This window comes from Herpailurus yagouaroundi, unplaced genomic scaffold, assembly GCF_014898765.1.
Source record: "Herpailurus yagouaroundi ecotype Mexico unplaced genomic scaffold, PumYag 190, whole genome shotgun sequence".
Lineage (NCBI taxonomy): Eukaryota > Metazoa > Chordata > Mammalia > Carnivora > Felidae > Herpailurus > Herpailurus yagouaroundi.
The window spans coordinates 10,777,844-10,799,709 of NW_024412421.1; the positions used below are offsets into that span (position 1 = coordinate 10,777,844).

General features: G+C 57.7%; 1 protein-coding gene across 2 annotated transcripts; it reads left to right on the top strand.

Annotated features, from left to right (window-relative positions):
- The first annotated feature begins 592 nt into the window (after positions 1–592).
- On the top strand, positions 593–21,456 carry KATNB1 (katanin regulatory subunit B1). Of its 2 annotated transcripts, none has more exons than XM_040498147.1 (20): positions 593–723; positions 1,863–2,167; positions 6,334–6,464; positions 9,478–9,595; positions 14,846–14,946; positions 15,575–15,616; positions 16,226–16,309; positions 16,531–16,646; positions 17,074–17,145; positions 17,307–17,457; positions 17,558–17,748; positions 17,863–17,993; positions 18,405–18,455; positions 19,311–19,378; positions 19,518–19,637; positions 19,728–19,877; positions 20,162–20,238; positions 20,319–20,393; positions 20,654–20,770; positions 21,050–21,456. In XM_040498147.1, exons 2-20 carry the CDS (start codon positions 2,128–2,130, stop codon positions 21,180–21,182), a joined length of 1,968 nt encoding a protein of 655 aa, XP_040354081.1. In that variant the 5' UTR covers positions 593–723; positions 1,863–2,127; the 3' UTR covers positions 21,183–21,456. The 2 variants fall into 2 exon arrangements, with proteins under 2 accessions (XP_040354081.1, XP_040354082.1); XM_040498148.1 differs by lacking the exon at positions 593–723 and adding an exon at positions 1,096–1,735.
- Positions 21,457–21,866: the final 410 nt, after the last annotated feature.

Consider the following 21,866-nt stretch of genomic DNA (forward strand, 5'->3'; position numbering starts at 1 on the left):
CGGGCCGTGGGGGCAGCACCCGGGATCATGCTCCGTCTCCCTGAAGGTCTCCAGTCCGAGCCAGAGAAGAGGAGTAAAGTTCTTAGACCACCGCAGCACCGCCCCCGACTAGAGGGAAGGAGCAGGAACTACCGCAAAGTGATAAAACTTCACCTCCTCGCCCCCCTCCAAGATGGAAGCTCCGTGGCTTCACGCTGCTCCCGATGTCCCCGCCCCATTGGCTACTTGGGAACTGGGTTTTCCAATAAGGCTTAAGCTTATTGGTTAAATTGGGACGGTTGCTAAAGCGATTGGCGCAGCCGGCATTGGACGGCGGCTCGAAATGCTTTCAAACGCGAATTAAGTTTGAGGAAGAGAAGGAGAGCGGAGGAAAGGGAAAGTTTGAGGTGGAGGCGGGACCAAGGAAATGACAGCCCTCATTGGTTAATTAGAAGCCGAGGGGAGGCTCTTGAATTCTCCTTCCTCGTGATTAGTCCCAATTCAGGAAAAGAGGGCGGGTACTTAGGAAAAGCGGCAGAAGCGCCTTCTTCGATTGGTCAAGCCTGGCTGGAGGTGGAGCGCTCGCGGCGGCTCATTGGTGCGGGTGGTGAGGAGGGCGGGGCTCTGAGCGGAGGTTTTGTTGTGAGGGTCGGTTGTCAAGCAGCGGCCAATCAGGGCAGGGGATGGAGGCAAGTGGGGGTCGCGCCTGGAGAGGAGCCTCGGCCTCCGGAGCCTCAGCTGCAGGTGGAGTGGGCGAGGGGGCGAGGAGGAAAGGGGGCCTATGGGCCTTGGACCCGGGCACTCCAGGCCGGGCCGAGCCGCGCCGTGGCGGAGAGAGCTCCGGGCGGGGGGAAATTGGAGCCCGTGCCCCGCAAGCCGAGAGGAGTGGGAGGATTTGGCGAGGCCGTGGGACCAGCCCCAGCCTCGGGACGGGCGGGACTGGCGGGACGGGCTTGGGGGCCGGAGGAGAAAACCCGGGAGGCCGGAAGCGGAGCTGGGGGTCTGCAGGAGGATGGGCGGTGAATAGGGACACTGGAAGCAGGAGAGTGAATGAATGGGGGGATACTGATAGCAGAGTGGGGAGGGAAATAAAGGGGGTCTGGTGAGGCAGGGGTCAAGTTAGGGAGCCCAGGAGACAGGATATGCACGGATGGGGGACACAGGCAGCAAGGAGAAAGGGAACAAACGGCCAACTAGAGAGGCAGAACTGGGGAATCCAGGAGAGAGGGGACAGACAGGAGAGGGTTCGTGGGAAAGAGGCTTGGAAGAAAAGGGTAGAAGGCTTCATGAGGTGGCCTTTTAGAGTTGAGGAGTCATACCGACTCATGCCCAGACTGGAGACCTAGTTCCCAGTCTGTCCTTGGGTATTGCTAGGGCCAGGAGTAGTTTCCTTGCCACGAACGGAGGGATTGGACCCTCGGGGCCCTCTTTGAGATTCTACCCAGAGAAGACTTAAATGCCTGTCTCTGGAGTGCCTCTCTTGGGCCCATAAGCTTAGCCTCTGACTCCACCCCCTTGCCATAGCGTCAGACACAGCAGTCATTCCCAGAGATCTGTCTGAACTGCGGACATGTGGTCTTCCCCGCCCCACTGCGGCTGCTGCACTTCAGGCGGCCAGCCTCCTGGAACAGAGCCTCCTCCCATCCCATCATCCCGGCATCTGGGAGGACCTTTTTTCCCTGGGTCCCAAGTCACCCTGCCTGAGGTGCCTCCTCCAGATTCTCAAACAGTGCAGCTCCTGGCTCTGGTGGCTTTGGTGGGTGTCTCTTTGTCAAGTGGCCTTGGTGATCCAGGGAGCTGCAGCTGTAGTTCTGCAAGCCCAGAGTTTGGCGAACTCATACCAAGTGTTTTCTAACAAGCCATCGTTTCTGTCTGTGTTCCAGCCCAGGGTTGAGCTGAGATGGCTCAAGCCTGACATTCCACAATCCACAATCCTGACGGGCACACACAGGCTGTTGCTGTGGCTGCTGTGAATGATTTAAAACCAGGAGGCAATCCGGAGCTGAGAGTCGAGGCATTCCCTCTGCCTGGATGTGTGGGAACTCCTTGCCAACTTGATTGGCGGATCCTGGGGGGGATCCACCCCCACCCCTGGAGGAAAGCACAGTCTATTTTGTGGGCAGAGCTTCAGGTGCAGCCGGTTGAAGGATGGCCACCCCCGTGGTCACCAAGACAGCCTGGAAGTTGCGTGAGTGGTTTTCTCTCTTTTTTTCTTGTTCACCCCGTTTATTCTGTTAGCTACTTGTTGCTGGAGAGCCAGAACCCCCAGCTTTGTCTCCTGTTCTTGGCACAGAGAGAGACTCCCAGCTTTGCAGTAAGATACACCAGGAAGCAAATCATGACTTTGGCCCTTCTTAGCTGGGTGACACTGGGCAGGTGACTTAACCTCTCTGAGGCTTAATTTCCTGTCTGTGTAGTGAGATGATCACACCTACATTCCAGAGTTGCTGTGAGACCCAAGCGAGGTGGTGAACATAAAAGCAACTCTCAGCGCAGTTAGGCTGACAGGCGGGATTAGAGAAATGCCAAGAGGTGTTCTTGGCATTTGCAGACATCTCACGAGTCGGGCTGCCCCCATGAGGTGGGGCATCTTAGAGCGGGGGTGGGGGTGAGAGGGGAGGCTGAGGGGTGCTGGCAAAAGGGTCTGGAATGTGACTGAGCAGCAACATTACCCACCTTCACATTATTCTCCACTAGCAGTTCTAAACGTTTTGATCTTTGTACCTCTTTTTACTCTTCAAAATTGTTGAAGACCCTGACGGCTTTTTGTTTATGGGAGTTATCCATATTTACACGTTAGGAATTAATACCCAGACATTTTAAAACACAGGCATATACAGTCAAACATGCCATTTGTGATGATGTCATCACATGTCTTCCCCCCCCAAAATCCCATGTATGCTTGTGAGCAAATGAGAGGGTAAAAGTCACGTACCATCTCGGTGTTATTCTGAAAATAGTTTTCTCTTGGACCCCTGGAAAGGATCTTGAGGATCCAAAGGTCCCTCTGACCTATAATAACTGGTTGGCATAGATTTGCTGTGCCCACACTGGTCACCTTTTGCTATGAGCTCTCCCTGAGCTGTTTTCGGAAGCTGTGCAAGGCTCCTCTGAGCTGTTTTCAGAACCTGGGCAAAGCCCTTTGCTGGATCTTAGTGTCCTCATGTGTAAAATGAGAAGTTTGGGCAGTTTCAAATTGTTCTTAGCCCTAGGGTTCTGGGAGAACCCTGTTATGGACTCCCAAGGAGAGTACAGTTTGGACAGAGTGGCTCTGTAATTTTGGGGCTTATATATTCCCTCATAGCTGGTCTTTCCTGAGCATAGAATCAGGCACTGAGGAGGCAGTCTGGAGGGGGGGTGTGGCGTGCAAAATAGATGAGGTCCCTGTGCAGCGGGGCTCAGAGCCTGGGGAGAGCAACAGGCAGGAATCAAATAACCACACCCCTCCATTTCTCCTTCCTTCTCTGATTCCAAGCTGAGACCTGTGCTTCAAGTCCATTAACTAGATAATGGTCAGGGTAGGGGAGTGCTTAGGCTGCCTAAATAGCACCTACAAAGGCCCTGGGGCAGGAAGCTCGGTATGTTGGAAGGGCTCAAAGAAGGCTGCCGCACAGCAGTGGAGAGAGTGTGTCACATGAGGCTGTTGGGGCCTTTGGGGGCACTTGTCCATGGGACCCCAGCCCTTCTGAGGCCCTGGCTTTATCTTAAAGGTAAGATCAAGCCATCAAAGTGTTCAAACAAGAGGTAATATGATCAGGCATGTCGGTTCTGCTGACAAGTTCATGTGCATAGCAGCCGCCATGAGTATAAGCTGTCTGAAGATCCAAAGCCAAATGATCCCTGCTCCTTGTGGCTTTAGAGTCCAGCAAAGATCAGAAGGTGCTAGGCCAGTTTGGGTGATTGAAATCCAATTCTCTGCACCTTCCATTTAGGATGCAAATCCTCAGCACCTCTGTCAGAATGCAGTGTCCCCGGCTCTAGCTGGGACGTGGGGCCCAGGTTGTGCCAACTGAGCTTGAGAAACTGGCACAGGCCTGGGCCAGGGGGTGGAGCAGCAGCCATCAGCCTGGCCTGCCAAGAGATGCTGTGAGGAATTTTATTTGTTTGCACTAAAATTCGGTACCCAGGCCTGGGCCATTGGTGGTTGCTGTCCTTCAGGCCAGAGGGAGAGTTCTTAGGCCAGTGCCCCATGCCGAAGCCTCCTCTGCCTGGTGCCCATGGTGTACCTCCCTCTCCTGCTGGTCCCCGGCTCCTCCAGGGGCTCCAATCAGGCCAGAGACCCTGGTCAGGCTGCTTAGAGGGGAGTGAGCTGAGCCCCTCTAGAAAGACCCAACCTCCACATCCTTCTTACCCCAACATCTGTGGTTCTTCGAGAGGGATGCCATGTCCCAAGACCCATCTGATCAGGCTATAGCATAAACACAGGAACCTTCTCACTGTCGTTCCCCACATTCTCCCCAGTGCTGGGCCTGGAGCAGCCGCCCAGGAAACATTTATATATGAATTAAGGGGCAGTAGTCCTGAGGCCCAGAGAGGGGTGGCAGTGTGCCCAAGAAAGCCCGGTGAGGTGGAGCCTAGCCGGAGGTTTCCCTGGGAAGGGTGAGAGCCAAGGTAGACACCCAGGCCTTTAGGTAGGTCACAAGTGGAGGGCAGTGCATGCAGGGAGTGTTTTCAGAGAAGGGGAGAAGGCCCAAGGCTTGGGAACTGAGCGCTCAGGGAGAAGGTGGGTGCTCTCTTTCTGGGTTGGGAAGTCACTAGGTCCCAACAGAAGCTCTTGAACAGACAAGAGCCTGTGGCCAAAGCCCCAGAGCACCCCAGGCATCTGTCCCTACAGTGTCTAGAGGACAGAACTGCCTGTAGTTGAGATGCAGATTAGGGAGGGACTCAGCTCCCTGAGTCCAGTGATGGGGTTCCCGAGGCCTCCGCTGACACGTGGGCCTCTGCTGGGGCTGGACTCAGCCTGTGCAGGGCTTTGGCCGGGCGGGGCCCTGAGGTGGCGCATCATCTGTGACAGTGAGCCTGGGGGTCTGGTCCTCAGGGCAGTTTTGATGACATCCCCTCTGAGCCACACTTCCTGACAAGCAGCCTTCCTGGGCCCCATTTCCCACCCGCCCTGTGGTGCGAAGCCAGTGCCACAGAGACCCCCAGGCAGGGTGGAGGCCGGAGCGCAGGAGAGGCCCTCTGGGCAACGACCGCAAGCCCTTTTCCTCAGCGTCACCCAAGCCGGCCTCCCGGTTGCCTCAGTGCGTCGGCATATTGGGGTTTTCCCTATGCTGGTGTGGGGAGACCTGTCCTCTGTCCTCCTCATTCCCAGGAGGAAGTCACTTAGGGCCTGGCTTCGAGGCCTGGGCTGCCTCTTAGCTCCTTGCTCATGTTTGTTCCCTTTGGAGCACTGATGAGACCCTCTGTGGTTTACGTCTGCTTCCCCTCTGCAGCTTCAGCAGTCCTGGCTAGGGGCCCTCATGGCTGCCCACCGGGGCCATACCTCCCACTCTGTCTGGTCAGCCCTCACTCCCACCCCTCACACCCGGGCCTCCCACCCCCAGGCAGCCCACCCGCCTATGCCTGCCGGGGCCCCCAGTGCCCACTCTCTGTGCCTTAGCCTTGCTAACAACCACTGAGCACGGCTTAACAGAATGTTCTCAGGGAATCCTCAGCAACTCAATGAACCAAGCACTGTTATTACCTCCATTTACCAGAGGAGAAACCCAGCCCTCAGAGAGGGTAAGTGACTACTCTAAGGCCACACAGCCTACAGTAGCAGAGCTCAGACCAGAACCTGGTCCATGATTCTGAAGCTGGGGGCTGAAGCCCTGGGTGAGCTCACTTGGAGATAGCTTGTCTAGAGTTGACCTGGATGGTCCAAGTATGTTCTCCAAAGTGGGTTTATGTGTGTAGCAAGCAGCCCGAGAGAGATGCTTAGGTGGTATGTGGGTCAATATTTTTTCTTTTAATAATTGTTTTTGTTTTGTATTATAGATAAAGTATAATGAACATATCAATCTTGTGACTTTATGAATTTTACGGCTTAATTGTCTTTATTTAGAAAGAGCTAAATACAAAAGGCAAGTCATTTTTTTAAGTTGAGCATGGTAAGCATAAAAATACTATCAGTTTATATGCAGAAAAAGGAGAAAACCGTCAGGCCGGAGTGTGGGACAGGAATGCCTGAGGTTGAGAAATAGTCACTCCTGCCTCAGGTGCAAGGCCTGTCCCAGCAGCCAGGCCTCGGCTCATGGCAGGGTGTCACCAAAGGGGAGCTGTAGTGGGCAGAGCCCTCTGCCTGGGCTTCACGTGCCAGGACCAGGGGCCGCCTTCTCTGAATGCCTTTTCCTCCTGTCCTTTCTCGTGTAGAGGAGATTGTTGCCCACGCCAGCAATGTGTCCTCACTGGTATTGGGCAAAGCCTCCGGGCGGCTGCTGGCTACTGGTGGAGATGACTGCCGTGTCAACCTGTGGTCCATCAACAAACCCAACTGCATCATGGTGAGCCTCGCTAGCCTGCGGGAAACAGGACAAAAGCCCAGGGAGGGGACGGGCTTGGGGAGCAGGGGGGGGTCGGGGCTTGGGGAGCAGGTGGCTTTGCAGGCTCTGTCGGGTCTGGGGCACCCGGAGGCTAGGGGGACACAGCACGACATCAGTGCCCACCTCCCCGGCCCGCAGCCGTCTGCTCAAGGGAGGCCCAGGACAGCCCCGATGGCTGGGACGGCAGCTAGCCCTCAGGAACGGGGAAGTCCCCTGCTGGTGGACAGAATTCCGGGGAGTCTGTGTGAGAAAAGCTAAAATGAGCCCATGGGCTCAAGATTGAGGTTTGCCCGCTGGCCCATCCACCCACCCGTCAGCTGCGCTCGGAGGTTACTTTGAATCGTTCCCCGTCTCCTTCCACAAAAAAGATTTGAGGGTACCAGGTTGAAGCTGATTAGCGAGCTGGTTCTTTAATAACACTTTCTCGCAGGCACACAATGAATTCATTGCCCCAAACTGCCTCCAAAACAGGAAAAGATAAAGGAGAAAAATACAAAAATGAATTATATCTATTTCCATCATCCAAAGACCACTACACTTGGTATTTTGGTCTCTGCCCTCTGGGTGCTGATACAGATACATATACAGGCATACATATGCACACGTGCAAACGTGCACACATGCGCATCATGGCAATATATAACCATATATTTTTGGACCACTATCTTATTCCTCTGTAGCCTGGAAAGATAACAGTCTTTATTGTTTGCGAGCATTTTCCGGTGTCAACAAATATCCTTCCACAGCGTGATTTTTAATGACTTCCTGGTATTCCATTGTAGGGATGAGCCGGAATTAGCTTAGCCGTTGCCCTGTTCCCGGCCTAAAGGTTATTTCCAGTGCTGTGGCTCTGCTCAGCTACAGAGGGGAACATCCTCATCTACCTCAATCTTTGAACAGATCTGCGATGGTTGCATTATCTGAGGGTGTGCACTTTTTAAAAAGCTTTCGAAACATATTGCCAAATTGCCCTCCAGAAATCAATTTATATTCTTGCCAGAAGAATGGGGACCTGCCCTCCCCCCCCACCCCCCCACGACCTTGCCAGCGCAGGGTATTAACATTCTTATGATTCTCGGCCACGTGAAGATAAAGATAAGGGATAGGAAGTGATTTTTTTTTTTTTTTTTTTTAGTAGAAACTTAATCACCTCAGTATTTCTGTGAGATGCAGCCAAGAACTGAGATCCAAGCTGAATCAGGGCCAGGGTAAAGAACAGAATTGAAATTGCTTTGTTTTGCTTCACTTTATTCTTGGGATTCAAGTGTGTCCTACCCCCACCCCCAAAATGCCCAAGTAACACATACTGATTGAAAACGAATCAAAAAAGACCAACCAAAATGGACGTGAGGTGACCCCATGCTCGCGTCCCCCGCCAGACGGTCAGCCTGCAGGCCTCCCCCCATGTCTCCCCTGCTTACACACTGCATACCAGGCCTCTCAGCTCCTCACCCCCACCACCTTCTTGCTCACCTTCGGATTCAGGCCCATGCTACGCCCCCTGTAGACGGTCCACTTTTACCTGTTTGTGTGTTTCTGAGGATGTGTGAGCTTCGTATAGTTCAGTATCCAAATGATCCAGGGTAAGCAGTGAAAGGTCTTCTTTCCTCCCCCGATTCCCACTTTCTTCCCTACGGACCACCACAGCACAGTTTCTGGTTAGTTTATATCCTTCCAGAATTTTCCCCCTTCTTTTTTTTGTTTTTGTTTTTGTTTTTGTTTTTTTAATATACAGACAGTATTCTGTATACACCGTTCACCTTTTCTCACCTGAAGTGTCATGAAGATGAGTCTTTATTATAATTCGGACGGTTCCCTCATTCATTTTTATGGCCAAGTAATAAGTTTTCTGTTGCATGGAGGACCACAGCTTAGCTGACCAATTTCCTCCGATGGGCACTTATATGGCTTCTAGTCTTTTGTGTAAAAGATTCGCTGCGGTGAACGACCTTGTGTCTATTTTGTTTGCCATGTGTTTGAGCGTGTGCAGAGGAGGCCCCCAGAGGTAGGGTTGTGGCATGCAGGGAATGTGCATTTCTAAGTGTGGACACATTTTGCCCACTGGCCCCCCATGGAGTTTCTACTCATTTATACTCCTACTGGTGACGTCTGTGAGTCACACAGGCTGCTTGTGACTGTCTGGCCTTTGGGTAGTTCTGCTGGGGAGCAGTTTCCCCTGCCATCCCCACCCCTCCCTCGGAACATCGTCTTAGCAAACAATGATGGAGTCACCACTGTGCCTCGAGGTGGTCAGTGCTGGGCGGGAGTGACAGATGCCATGGACTTCACATTCCAGCCTTCTCTCCAGAAAGCTGGAAATGCCAGCACCTCCCACCCCTCTAAGGGGCTGGGCTGGGACCTGGCTTAGCCCTGCCCCAGCCCTGCCCGGCTTTGGCCTGCGCTGAGTTGGATGAGAGTTTTTAACAGTAGAGTCACTGCCAAGCTCTCTGGGTTCCACCAGCCCCTGCCTGGGAGTGTGGCCGGGTTTTCCGCCAGGGGCAACCCCCGGGGATCCAGGCATTCCAGAGGGGTGAGGTATGTGCCATTGACCAGCCGGGCCTCGGTTCTGTCAGGGTTTCTCCTCCTGAGGAGCATGGCTGGGCAGAGTGGGAATGGAAGCAGAGCCTAGGTGGAAGCAGAGCTTAGTGGTTCGGACTCAGGGCTGGAGGGTCAGCAGCTCCCCTGTAAGGGGCCCAGGGCCATTTGGGCAAATGATGTCCTCATCTGGGGCACACCGGGCAGCGGGAGGGCTTTGGAGCGTGACCGGGCTCTGGCTCCCTTTGGGCCCTGGAGGCCGAGGCCCAGAGAAGTGGCTGCCCAGCCTGCATGCGGGAGAGCCTCGGTGTGGCTCCGTGGAGCACAGCCTCCCTGCTGAGCCACCTCTTGCTGATGCCCTTCCTGGGGAGCCAGAAACTGGGGCAGCAGCGGGGGCTTCTCCACACAGTGCCCTGAAGCTGCTACCCTCTCTCCACAGAGCCTGACAGGTCACACGTCCCCAGTGGAGAGCGTCCGCCTCAACACCCCGGAGGAGCTCATTGTGGCCGGCTCCCAGTCGGGCTCCATCCGCGTCTGGGACCTAGAAGCTGCCAAAAGTAGGCATCTGCGCTTGCTTTCCCCACATGTACGCCTGCAGTCGTGTTGTCTCAGGCTCTGCTATGAGCTGCTTCCTCCGGGAAGCCTGTCCTGACTGTGTTGGGTGCTTCCCTCCTGGAAACCTGACCATACCGGGTGGCGACTGCCCACCCCCGTGAGCCCGGCAGCAGCGACGTCACTGCTGCCTCCGGGTGCTGACGCCCAGGAGGCGCCCAGGAGATGTCCCGGACACCTGTGGATGGGCGGGTGGGTGTCGGTGTGGATTCAGAACCTGGGAGGACATCAGGGGCTACGCGAGACACATGAACAAGGGTGGGGCCCGTGGGGAGAACCGGGGTGCGTGCGCCGTGAGGTGGGGGCGCCGCCTCTCAGCTCTGGGCAACCGTTGCCTGCAGGAATGGGGCCTAGGGCGGGTAGGTCTTCTGTCTCCTTGTGCTCTGTTTGTTTGAACTTGGTTTTCATCTTTATAGAAGTTGTACAGAGCTTAAAAAGCCAAATGCCGGCCATTCTCCAAATAATCATGACGGAAATGAGAAGGCTTCACCTCACTCCTTCCCATCCTCCAGGGGCCTCAACCTTCTGTCCTTCTGCCTCGTGTCTCGCTACCTCCGCTTTTCTGAGGAACATGGTATCGCGGCAACTCCCGTCCCTTCTGTCCGTCTCTTGGCTGCCTTCCTCCCACGGAAGTCAAGGAGTTAGCTCTGTGACGGGAGCCTGGCTGCGCCAGAGTCTACATTTGCCATCTTCCTTGGTTTTCTGCCTCTTTTTGCTGGAGCACGTTCTTTCATAGCTCACGGAGAGAGGGTGCGTGACGGGTTCAGTTTTAGAGACCATCCACGGCTGAAAATGACTTTATTCTACCCTCATCCTTGTTTATTTATTTTTTAGAGTTTGTAGAACTCTAGATCGGAAATAGTTTTCCCTCAGAATTTTGAAGGTGCGGCGACATCGCATGTTAGGCTCCCGTTTGGTTGCTGTTGGGAGACGCGTGCAGTTTCCTGGGTCCCGTATCTGCTCGCAGGCACTTTGTCCCGGTGTCCTGAGGTTTTGCAGTGGTGACCCTTGGTCCTATGCTAAATCCTTGCTGGGATCTTTCAGTGTGTAAACTTGCGCCTTTGCTTCCGGGCCACGTGGGGCGTCCTTGCCTTCCCTCAAAGGGGGGGCTGCCACATGGCAGCCTGGGCCCAGTGTTGCCAGCCGTACAGACTTTTTATTTATTTATTTATTTTGCCTTTTTTTTTTTTTTTTTAAACGTTTATTCATTTCTTTTGAGACAGAGAGAGACAGAGCATGAATGGGGGAAGGTCAGAGAGAGAGGGAGACACAGAATCTGAAACAGGCCCCAGGCTCCGAGCTGTCAGCACAGAGCCCAACACGGGGCTCGAACTCACAGACCGTGAGATCATGACCTGAGCCGAAGTCAGACGCTTAACCGACTGAGCCACCCAGGCGCCCCGCCGTACAGACTTTTTAAAGAGAAGCTGGGAATCTGGAACTTTCAATGGAATCCCCCCGTTTCTGAACGTTGACAGCTAGTTCAGTATTTTTGCAGAACACTATGCAGGCCAACAGTGAGAGGTCCAAGTAAAACCTGTTTGCTCACTGCTTTTTGCCAGTGCCAGCATGCCGGGCGGAGGCCCTCCGGTACCTGAAGGACAGGAGAAGAAACTGTGGCGGGGGTCTTGCTGAGGTTGCTTTTTCCAGAAGAGAGCCCCCTTGCCTGGTTGAGACCCAGAGGTCTTTCTGGGCCTCTCCTGCGGTGTGTGCTCGACTTCTGCTGTAGGACAGCAGCCATCAGCCACGCATGCCCAGTGGCCAGGTTCTCTGTGCTCAAGAATAGCGGTCTTCTTACATAGATGGTCCTCAAGAGAGCTGTCACCCCTGGGCCTTTTGGGTGATGCTTGCCCGCCCGGTGATGGGCTGCATGTGCAAGACAAAGCCCCTGAGATAACAAACCGGGGCCGCGCGCTTAGTGTCTCCACGTGCGTTCCCGCTGCCCGGCCACACGCAGGAGCCAGGCAGGGCATGCCGTGCTTGGGTGTTGCTGGACTCTGGGGCCCAGGGAGGAGCAAGCTCCGGCTGGCTTGGCTCCAGCTGAGAAAGCAGAACAGCTCGGGCAGAAGGCAGTGTGCCTGGGAAGTCTCTACCTGGATCGGAGTCCCAGTGGACAGCACCGGCCATTCACCATCCACTGAGGAGCAAGGGATGAAAGGGAGGAGCCAAGGGTGCCACGCTTTCTCAGCCGTGACTACTTCACACGTGAGGGAGATGTGAGGAGCTCGAGGCAGGCAAAGAATGAAGACCGACGACCCGTGGGATTCCCGGGCCCTGGGCTCTCAGTGTTTGCTACTCTACAGGGAGCTCATTACAAACACATGGCCCAGACCTCACTCCCGGAGAACCCGATTCAGTAGTGGCTTGGGCCCAAATCTGGCTTTCAGTACGCTTCCAGATGATTCTGATGCAGAGCCAGGTCGGCAGGGCCTCCTCATTTGACACATGGGCGAAGTGGGGCCCGAGGAGGGCCCCCATAAAGACTCCGTGGCTGGGGTGGCAGAACCCGGGACTCAAATCCTGGCATCAAGACTCCCATCCTAGTGCCCTTCACCCTGCCACTCGGGGGGTTCGATGCTGGGACGGAAACCTGCCGTCAGCAGCCTTGGCGGGAAGAGCTAAGACCTCAGGCCGACCTCCACCCCTCCCATCACAGCTTAAGTGAAAACAACGGGCCAGTTGGCATCCCAGGTGCACAGGGGCTTCTAAAAGGGCTGCCTGACTGTCACGTGGGTTGCCTCGAAAGGCAGCCCATCACTGGAGGGTTTAGGCAGAGGTCGAACGGCTACTCAGGACGCCTTGGAGGTCCTCACACCGGGCAGACGGATCCAGGACGCCCCTCCACCCCGCGACTCTGGGATCCTGTGACCGAGCCCTGCAATAGCAGGACTTCCAGGGGCCCTCCCGGGACAGAAGAGCAAGGGCAGAAGTCACGCCAGAAGAATGTGGTCCTGCCTGCTTTCCACAGCGCAGCCAGAGGGCAAGGGTGGGTCAGCCCAGCCATCCCACAGGAAGGTAGCCTGCGTTTCGTGAATCTGGCCCACACAGGGGTGGAACCGGCCACATCCTCTCGGGGCAGGGCTGGAGTTTGGAAGCCTTGCCGTGGGGTGCAAAGCAAGTGGGCTGGGAGGTGGGCGTGGCCTGGAGCAGGGGCTAGCACACGTCTGTACCCTCCGGCCCCGGATTTGGCCAGCAAAACAGCCCCTGAGCCCCCCGTGGCATGTGACGGCTCCAGAGAGTGGGGAGAGGCGGCCGCTCAGGTTTTGGTGGTTGAATTAGATAGGCAACAGATGTGGTGGTTGAATTAGTCAACAGATGTGTGCCTCGTCACACTCTGGAGGAGCTAAAAATGGGTCGGTCCTAGCTTGGCGCCTGACAGGGCCTGCTGCAGAGTGGCAGCGAGTAGGATGGGTGGATGTGGTGGGCGGGGGGCTGCACTTTGACCTCAAGGCAGATAAAGACCGGAGCAGCTCATTTGATCCTGCCCTTAGGTGCACCTGGCTCCGTGTTAGGAGCCATAGACGAATGAGCGCCCTTGACTCAGGTAAAGGGTCACGTGGTGAAGCATGCTTCTCAGGACGCCGATGCCTGCTTTAAAATCTGGCTCTGCGCCCTGCTGACCGGCCTCGGGCAGGCTGCTTCACCCTCTGAGCCTTAGGTCCTCACCCACCTCCTGTTGGTGTTTGGGGGCGGTGCTAATGTGCTGATGTCATTCAGGCTGTTCTCCACACACCAGAAGTGCTCAGCAGATGTCCTGGGGATGAGGGAAGCGCCCAAATGGTCATGGGCACTGAGGAGTCATCACTGGTGTCAGAAGACAGAGAACAAGGATATGTGCTCTGAGGCCGGAGGACAGGCGAAGGTTCCATTGGGGGGGACAGAGGAAGCAGCTTTCGTGCAGAAAGGAATTACAAGAATAACTGTAGCTGGCATCATCGAGCACTTACTGCGTGCAGGCCCGTGCTAAGCACCTTATGTCTACTTTCTTAACTCTAATCATGACCATTACGAGGCTCAGATGGGGGTAAGGGATTGCCCAGGGTCACATAGCAAGCAAGGAGCAGAGCCAGACTGCTCCCTTTTCTGTCTGGCTCCAGAGTCCTGCACCTGGACCTTGAGGGAAGGAGGCAATCATACACTAGAGTTTGTTTAACTGACCTAGTACTTGGAGCTCAACTCTCTTGTCCCTAAAGCATTATGTTTGGAGTCTGCTTGAACACCTCCAATGGAGAACTCCCTACCTCACAAGGCAACTGTTTCACCTTGGCTCAACCTAAGGATGGCTGGATTCCACACCCCTTGGCCCCTACACTTATGGGATGATCAGTTTCATTCAGGTGGTGAAATTATAAATCTTTTAACAAGCAAGACACTTGAGGCCAGAGACAAGAAGCAAATCTGAGTCGTGCCCGAAATACTCTGAGATAGAAGCACAAGGTTTGCCTGAGGGTCGGGCTGGGCCTGGCCACCGAGCTGCCTGCAAATGCTTGACGGATGGGAGCCGAGGTTCCCCAGGGCAGCAGTCATGTCCTCCTTGTGTTCTCAGTTCACATGGCACCCGTCCCATCCTCACAGCCACCCTCCAGATCCCTTGGACATGGCGCCGGTGTAAGGACCACGGCCACTCCAGGCATGCCCTCCAACTGCCCTCGTTGGGGCCTTTGCCCCCTTTTTCCCTCTGCCTGATAGCCTCCCTCATCCTCCACCCACTGATGTCCTATTCAAATACCACCTCCTCCAAAAAGCCTTCCTGGATTTCTCTCTTCAACCAAGCAGCTTTTCCCCCAGCATGGACCTCTCCTGCACCCCTCTTCTGCCTCAGCTGTGGCGGTGGGGGGGGGCCAGGAGAGCGTAAGTGAACCAAGTGCAATCGTTGTCCGGCTCTGCTGACTCTAGGGCAGCGTCCTTGTGAGCACACACTGAGACGAGCCCAGGGGCGTGAGCTACAGGGAGCGTGCGCTACATTTCCTGGGGGCTTAGGTAATGACAGAAGTGGCTTCATCTATCAGGAGGAAAATAGGAAAATCAGTCGGCGTGGTAGGACCCTGGTTGATCTGTCTCCCTATTTTTAAAATCGCTGTTTGGGTTTGCTGTGTGGTTACCACGGAGGCACACACACAAGTGAACGTGGCAGCCCTTCCCCCACTGGGTGTCTCGCTCGCCTCATGCCCCGTCTCTGCTCTCTTCCTTGACAGTTCTTCGCACACTTATGGGACACAAAGCCAACATCTGCAGCCTGGATTTCCACCCGTACGGCGAGTTCGTAGCCTCAGGTTCCCAGGACACGAACATCAAGGTGCGACACTGTTCTGTGCCCCGTGTCTCCCGCTGGGCCGGCAGTGGGCCCGGGGCTGTGTGTCGTACCTGAGGACGACACAGGTAGCTTTTGGCTCTGTGGGGGGTGCGTCTTCCCTCTGGTAGTGTCTGCACCTTCCAAGGAAGAGGGATGTGGAAACATTTGCCAGACATTCTCAGAATGCCCAGCTTTGGGGCACCTGGGTGGCTTGGGCAGCTGAGCATCCGACTTTGGCTCAGGTCATGATCTCATGGTTCGTGGGTCTGAGCCCCACGTTGGGCTCACTGATGTCAGCATAGAGCATGCTTCGGATCCTCTGTCCCCTCTGTCCCCGTGCCCCTCCTACTAGCTCTCTCTCTCTCTCTCTCTCTCTCTCTCTCTCAAAAAGAAATAAAAATTAAAATGTAAGATTTTCAGCAAAAAAAAAAACACCTCACCTTTAGTGAACAGTTTCCAGAACCCTGTCGTTTTGGGGTATAATGACCTGGGGGTGCCTAGAACCCCTCTCTGCTCATGGCCGCACACCGCCCTCTGAGCTGGGCACCCGGACTGAGCCTGGCCCCTCGATGCCAAGCCCACCTTGGTAATGACCTGTCCTGACTCTGCCCCTCTGCTCTTCTCCCCACAGCTCTGGGACATCAGGAGGAAAGGTTGTGTCTTCCGATACAGGGTAAGGAGGGCGCCCTTTGTCGGCCATTCCACGAGCACCGTGCAGGCGTGGAGCATGGGGCAGTGCCCAGACCCTGGCGCGGGGGGTGGGGTGGGGGCGGAATTCTGTCCCATATGGGTGACGATGCGGGAAATGAGGGTCCAAGTGAGAGACGTGAATCTAGAGCGGAGCAGGAGTGCTGTGGGCGGTCCACCTGGGCCCCCCGCTTTCCATGACTCCTCCCAGACCTGTATTCACCAAACTGTGCTCCGTACTCTGGCTTTGTAGGCAGATGACAGGTGTCATTAGGTGAAAAGCATTCCTGTTCATATGGGTTTGGAAGCACCGAGTTTAGTAAGTAATTTTGGACATTTTTAGACCCTTGACATTAAGAGGGGACACGTACCTCTGCAAAAAGAGGCATGAGATATGTTGCTTTCCAAGCTAATATGAATGACCGATAAATCTGGATTTCCTGGAGCATCCTGCAGGACCGGGAGTCCTGAGTGCATGAGAAGTGTCCCTCTGTGACACCCTCCGTGACCCCTCCCTCACAGGCCTGCTCGTCAAGGGCAGGGTGGTGAGGAGGGAGGCCCCTACGGTGAGCTCGGCGCTCTGTCCTCTCCTCAGGGACACAGCCAGGCTGTGCGGTGTCTGCGGTTCAGCCCCGACGGGAAGTGGTTGGCATCGGCCGCAGATGACCACACAGTGAAGGTAGCTCCTGGCCTGACCTGGGCCCAGGGCGGGCTGAGGTCTGCTGATCACGCTCGGCCTGGGTCCTCTGCCATCCCCCCTACCCCCAGTCGGGCTCGAATATCCCAAGCCTGTCGAGAGTGGAAGGTGGCTCACGGATAAAGAGCCGGGGCGGGAATAGAGGGAGAGCGGGCAGACGAGGTCCCAGGCCGGGTCCCGACCTCCCTCCCACCCTGCCCCAGCTCTGGGATCTGACTGCTGGCAAGATGATGTCCGAGTTTCCTGGTCACACGGGGCCTGTCAACGTGGTGGAGTTTCACCCCAATGAGTACCTCCTGGCTTCTGGCAGCTCTGACAGGTGAGGAGGAGCAAGGCCTGTGACCCATGACTGCCACCTCTCATCTCTGTCCTCTGTGTGTGTCTCTCTGTCCCAGTCCATCTTTGTCCCGAGGTGTCCTATGCCGGTGATGCTCTGTAGACCGAACTGACTTCCGGCCGTGCCAGGGTGGAGTCCTGGTCCCATCTCACCCCCAGCCCTGGTTCCCGGGCCCCAGCGTCCTGGGCCGTCATGGCATGTCCAGATCTAAAGCCCATGCTCACCTCCCACCTGCCACGGCCCCTCGCCTGCCTGTGTAGGGTCAACCCCTGGCCCTAGGCCTTGCTCTTGGTGGCCACAACCCAGAGGGATGGGCGTTTGCAGAGAAGCGGGCTTTCCAGGCCCTAGGCCCGCATGCAGGCTGGCACGGGGCTGCCGGCTCCCCGGCACAGCCTGGCTGCCTTTTCAGGACCATCCGGTTCTGGGATCTGGAGAAGTTCCAGGTGGTGAGCTGCATCGAAGGAGAGCCAGGGCCTGTCAGGTGCGCAGGCAGCTGGGTGGCGGGTCTGGGCCCTCCTCCGGGGCCATGGGATGTGGGTATGGGTGGGCCTTTCCCGTCCCCGCTTCTGCTCCCTCTGTCCGGGGCTCCCCACAGCCTTCCTGGACTTGTTGGGACCCCCGGCCCACTCTCGCCTGGCCCAGGAGCGTCCTCTTCAACCCCGATGGCTGCTGCCTGTACAGTGGCTGCCAGGACTCTCTGCGCGTCTATGGCTGGGAGCCCGAGCGCTGTTTTGACGTGGTCCTGGTCAGCTGGGGCAAGGTGGCCGACCTGGCTGTCTGCAACGACCAGCTGGTGAGAGAGCCACCCACCGCCTCCCCCTCAGGCCCTCACGTCCCCCCCAGCCCTGCTGGGGTCCTGCCCTCCCGTACCCCAGCTCTGCCACTTCCTGCAGATAGGTGTGGCCTTCTCCCAGAGCAACGTCTCCTCTTATGTGGTGGACCTGACGCGGGTCACCAGGACAGGCACCGTGGCCCAGGACCTTGTGCAGGACAGCCGGCCCCTGGCGCAACAGTCAGCCCACCCTAGTGCCCCGCTTCGGCGCATCTATGAGCGGCCCAGCACGGCCTGCAGCAAGCCGCAGAGGTAGGGTGCTCAGGCCCCAGAGGGCTCAGGAGGCGGGCCGGCACTGAGAAGGCTTTGGGGGACCGGCCCCAGCTGGCGGGGCCGGCCTCCTATCGGCTCGGCCCCGCCCCACAGGGTGAAGCAGAACTCGGAGAGTGAGCGCCGTAGCCCTAGCAGCGAGGATGACCGGGACGAGCGGGAGTCTCGGGCCGAGATCCAGAACGCCGAGGAGTACAACGAGATCTTCCAGCCCAAGAACAGCATCAGTGAGGCCCGCCGCCCGGCCCCTGCCCAGCCCGGGGCCCCCATCTGCGCATGGAGGCCAACGGTGCTTTATGGGGGACGGTGTGGATGTCGCTGTGCTTCCGAGGCTTGATTCCCAGCTTACACCTGGAACCCAGGCTCTGTCCCAGGTCTTCAAGGCCCCAGCAGAGGCCCCGCAGTCACTCGTTGCCCCAGCCCATCCCGAGCAAGGGAAGGCCCCATAGGGGCAAATAGATGGGAGGGTGCAGGCCTGGGGTTTCCTGGGACCAGGAACGGGGTCACAGGTCTGCAGCTGTGTGTGCACCTGGGGACCACCTTCTATCCCCTGTGTCCCAGGCCAGCCCGGCTCTGAGCGCTCAGGCAGGAGCCCCAGGCTGGCCATTATCAGTCCCCAGCCCTCCTTGCCTCTGCAGGTCGGACACCACCCCGAAGAAGTGAGCCCTTCCCGGCACCCCCCGAGGACGGTGAGTCGGGCGGCGGGGCTTGGCCTCCCAGGGTCACCAGCTCCCCAGGCCTCATCTGCCGTGGCACCATCTCCAGTTTCTCTGGGCTCACCCCAAAGCACCTGCTGTGCGCCGGCCCCCTGCCAGGCCCTGGTGATGGAGCATGAGCAAGGCGGGCAGGTGCTCCCCCCAAGAGCCCACACCCTAGGGAGGAGGACAGACGGCAGACAGACAGCCACACTGCTAGGTCTGCGGATGGGACGTGCTGTGGAGGCAGGGGTGTGGTGTGCTGCGAGAGGGCCCCTGCGGGCCGGTGGAGAAGAGAGAGCCAGGAAAAGCAGCAGGTGGGAGGGAGGTGGGAGGGGGGCGGGTCTTGGGGTCTGGGAGCTGGAGGCCAGCCCCCATGTCCCTCCCCTCCTCCACCTGGCTTCCTCTTCAAGGGGCCATCTCCTCATTCGCCCTCAAGGTGGTATTTTCTGTGCTTCCCACTCACCATCTACTCACTGCATGTCCCCACCCCCACCCCATTCCCAGTGAGGTGACAGGATGGCCACTCCTGGGAGCTCCCTGGGTCCCATCCACACACCGTACTTGATGCCTGCTTTCTGCCAGACTTGTGGTGGAGTGGGTGGAAAGGGAGGGGACAGGTCCGACCCCCACCCTCAGGCCTTCCCAGGAGCCTCCCACACCTAACCCTCCCCCCCACCCCCATCCCAACCCCCCACTGCTGATGTCTCCTTCCTCAGCTGCCCCACTGGTTCCTGCCCATCTCCCCCAGTTAACAGGCGCCACCCAGAGGTCCACCACAAGGCCTGCCTTCTTCCCGCCCGTCCCTCTGGCCTGACCTGACCCAGAGACCTTTCTATTTTCCTCCAGACACGGCCACAGCCAAGGAGGCGGCAAAGCCCAGCCCACCCATGGACTCGCAGTTCCCGGTGCCAAATGTATGTCTAGGTGTAGAGGGCGCAGTGTGGGGCTGGGAGAGGGGCCGAGGTCCTCAGCGAAGGTCGGGGCCTCCCGTGCCGGGGTGGGCAGACAGGGAGGCCTCAGGCTGGCTACCCACTGAGCTCTGGACCCTACCAGCTCGAGGTCCTGCCCCGGCCCCCGGTCGTCACTCCTACTCCTGCACCCAAGGCCGAGCCTGCCATCATCCCTGCCACCCGGAATGAGCCCATTGGGCTGAAGGCCTCTGACTTCCTGCCCGTGAGTGGGGGTCCAACCTGAGGGCGGGAAGGAGGCCCATGGGCGAGGGCGGAGCTTCACCGCCAGCACGTGGGCACCCGTCCCACACAGGCCGTGAAGATCCCCCAGCAGGCGGAGCTGGTCGACGAGGACGCCATGTCGCAGATCCGCAAAGGCCACGACACCATGTGCGTGGTACTCACCAGCCGCCACAAGAACCTGGACACCGTGCGGGCCGTGTGGACCACGGGTGACATCAAGGCAAGCACCACCTTTCCCCCAGGCATTGGGCTGGCTGAGAAGAAGGCTGTGCAAGGCGGGGCAGTGGGGCTGGGTGGCCCCTGTCACCACACTGGCTGACTTCATGTCCCATTCTGCCACCATCGTCATCACAAGCTACCATTTGTCGAACACCTCTTGTGGGCCTCACGGTCATCACTTTAGGTGCAGTCTTGTCAACACCCTACGACAAAGTCCATCACACCACACCCAGACAGGGGCCACTGTGTCCCCGGTCCCCTCTGACAGGTGCTCTCTTTACACAGACGTCGGTGGACTCAGCCGTGGCTATCAATGACCTGTCGGTGGTAGTGGACCTCCTCAACATTGTCAACCAGAAAGCGTAAGTCGCTGTGGTGGACAGGGCTGGCGGAGCGGGCCGGGCCGGGTGCTGAGGGCCCACGTCCCCCGCCCTCTCCCCAGCTCCCTGTGGAAGCTGGACCTGTGCACCACGGTCTTGCCGCAGATCGAGAAGCTTCTGCAGAGCAAGTACGAGAGGTAGGCGTGGGGAAGCCACAACTGCCTCACGGCAGGGATGGGAGGGGCAAGAGGCTCCTTCGGGGACGACGGGAAGGACCCCAGGGCTGGTGCCCGTGTGAAGCGGCTTTGCAGCTCTACCGTCCCCGCCAAGTCGGGAGAGGCTGCGCTGATAACAAGCCTGTGCTGTCCCTGTTCCTCCATCTACCCCTCTGTCTTTGTGGACCTTGCTCTCTGTTTATCTTTCTGTCTGTGGCTCCATCATTCATCTGCCTCTGAAGCTATGTCCAGACTGGCTGCACCTCCCTGAAGCTGATCCTGCAGCGGTTTCTGCCCCTGATCACTGACATCCTGGCGGCCCCGCCATCTGTGGGTGTGGACATCAGCCGGGAGGAGAGGTGAGGGGCCCAGCCGTGTGTCGGCATTGGGATGTCGGGGTCCACGGGCCTGGGGGCCCAGCCTGCTCGGCGACGGCCTTGCTATAGGCAGCCTATAGAGGAGGTTGTGCCTGGAACAGTGGCTCGGCCGTGTTACCCCCGTGGGATGGGGGTGGCCTGCTCTGCCCTGAGCCCGGGTGTGGCCTGGATGAGTCCTGCGTCCTGGCCTGCCTCCAAGAGGAGGGCGGGAGTGGTCTGACAGAGGCCCTGGCACTTCAAGCGCTACCTCTCTGCCCACAGGCTACACAAGTGCCGGCTCTGCTACAAGCAGCTGAAGAGCATCAGTGGCCTCGTCAAGAGCAAGTCGGCTCTGAGTGGCCGACACGGCAGTGCCTTCCGCGAGCTGCACCTACTCATGGCCAGTTTGGACTGAGGAGCTCTTGGGTCTGGCCTCAGCCTCCACTCCTGTTCCCTGTGCACTCCTGGGCCCGTGAGCCTCTGCCTGGCCTCTGCTGCAGCCCTGCGGCCATCCTGGAGGTGGTGGCGCTGGCCCACTGGCCACCTGCACAGCCCTGAGCTCTCAACTTCTCCCCAGCAGTGGCTGCCCAGCTTTGCCAACTCCCGCTTCTTGGGGCAGCAGAGAGCGCCCTGGGGCTGCTGCTGTAATTTATAAGGTGGATTTTATTAAATTTGTAACTATTCCCCGGTTTGTTTGCCTGGAGGGGCATTCTCTGGCCACGTGGCTCTCTCAGGCCCAGGGCTGCCTGCCTGGCCCCTCACGGAGGAGATCGCTCCCCCTTCCGGAGGCAGTGCACCAGGCAGAGTGGCCAGCAGGGGGCAGCAGAGTGCCAGGCCTGCAGGAAGGGGCAAGTTCAGACCTATGGTGGGGGGGGGCAGCAGCTCCCCCCTTTCATGGCTCAGGGAAACAGGCAAGGGGTCGCCCCCACCGGCCCATCCCTTTGTCTCAGCCACACTCCCAGCTGTCCTGTGGGTGCCTCCAGGGCCAGCCGACAGCTGTAAACTTCAGGGTGCCAGGACCCCAGCCTCACAGGTTGGCCGCCACAGAGCCCACCTCCCTCCCCAAACCACTCCCCCTTCTCTGAGAGGCCTCCAGGGA

Coding starts and splice junctions, on each gene's coding strand:
- KATNB1 (XM_040498147.1), top strand. CDS start 2,128: ATGGCCACCCCCGTGGTCACCAAGACAGCCTGGAAGTTGC. Junction 15,617..16,225: donor GTTGTGTCTTCCGATACAGG/GTAAGGAGGGCG, acceptor TCCTCTCCTCAG/GGACACAGCCAGGCTGTGCG. Junction 16,647..17,073: donor GCTTCTGGCAGCTCTGACAG/GTGAGGAGGAGC, acceptor CTGCCTTTTCAG/GACCATCCGGTTCTGGGATC.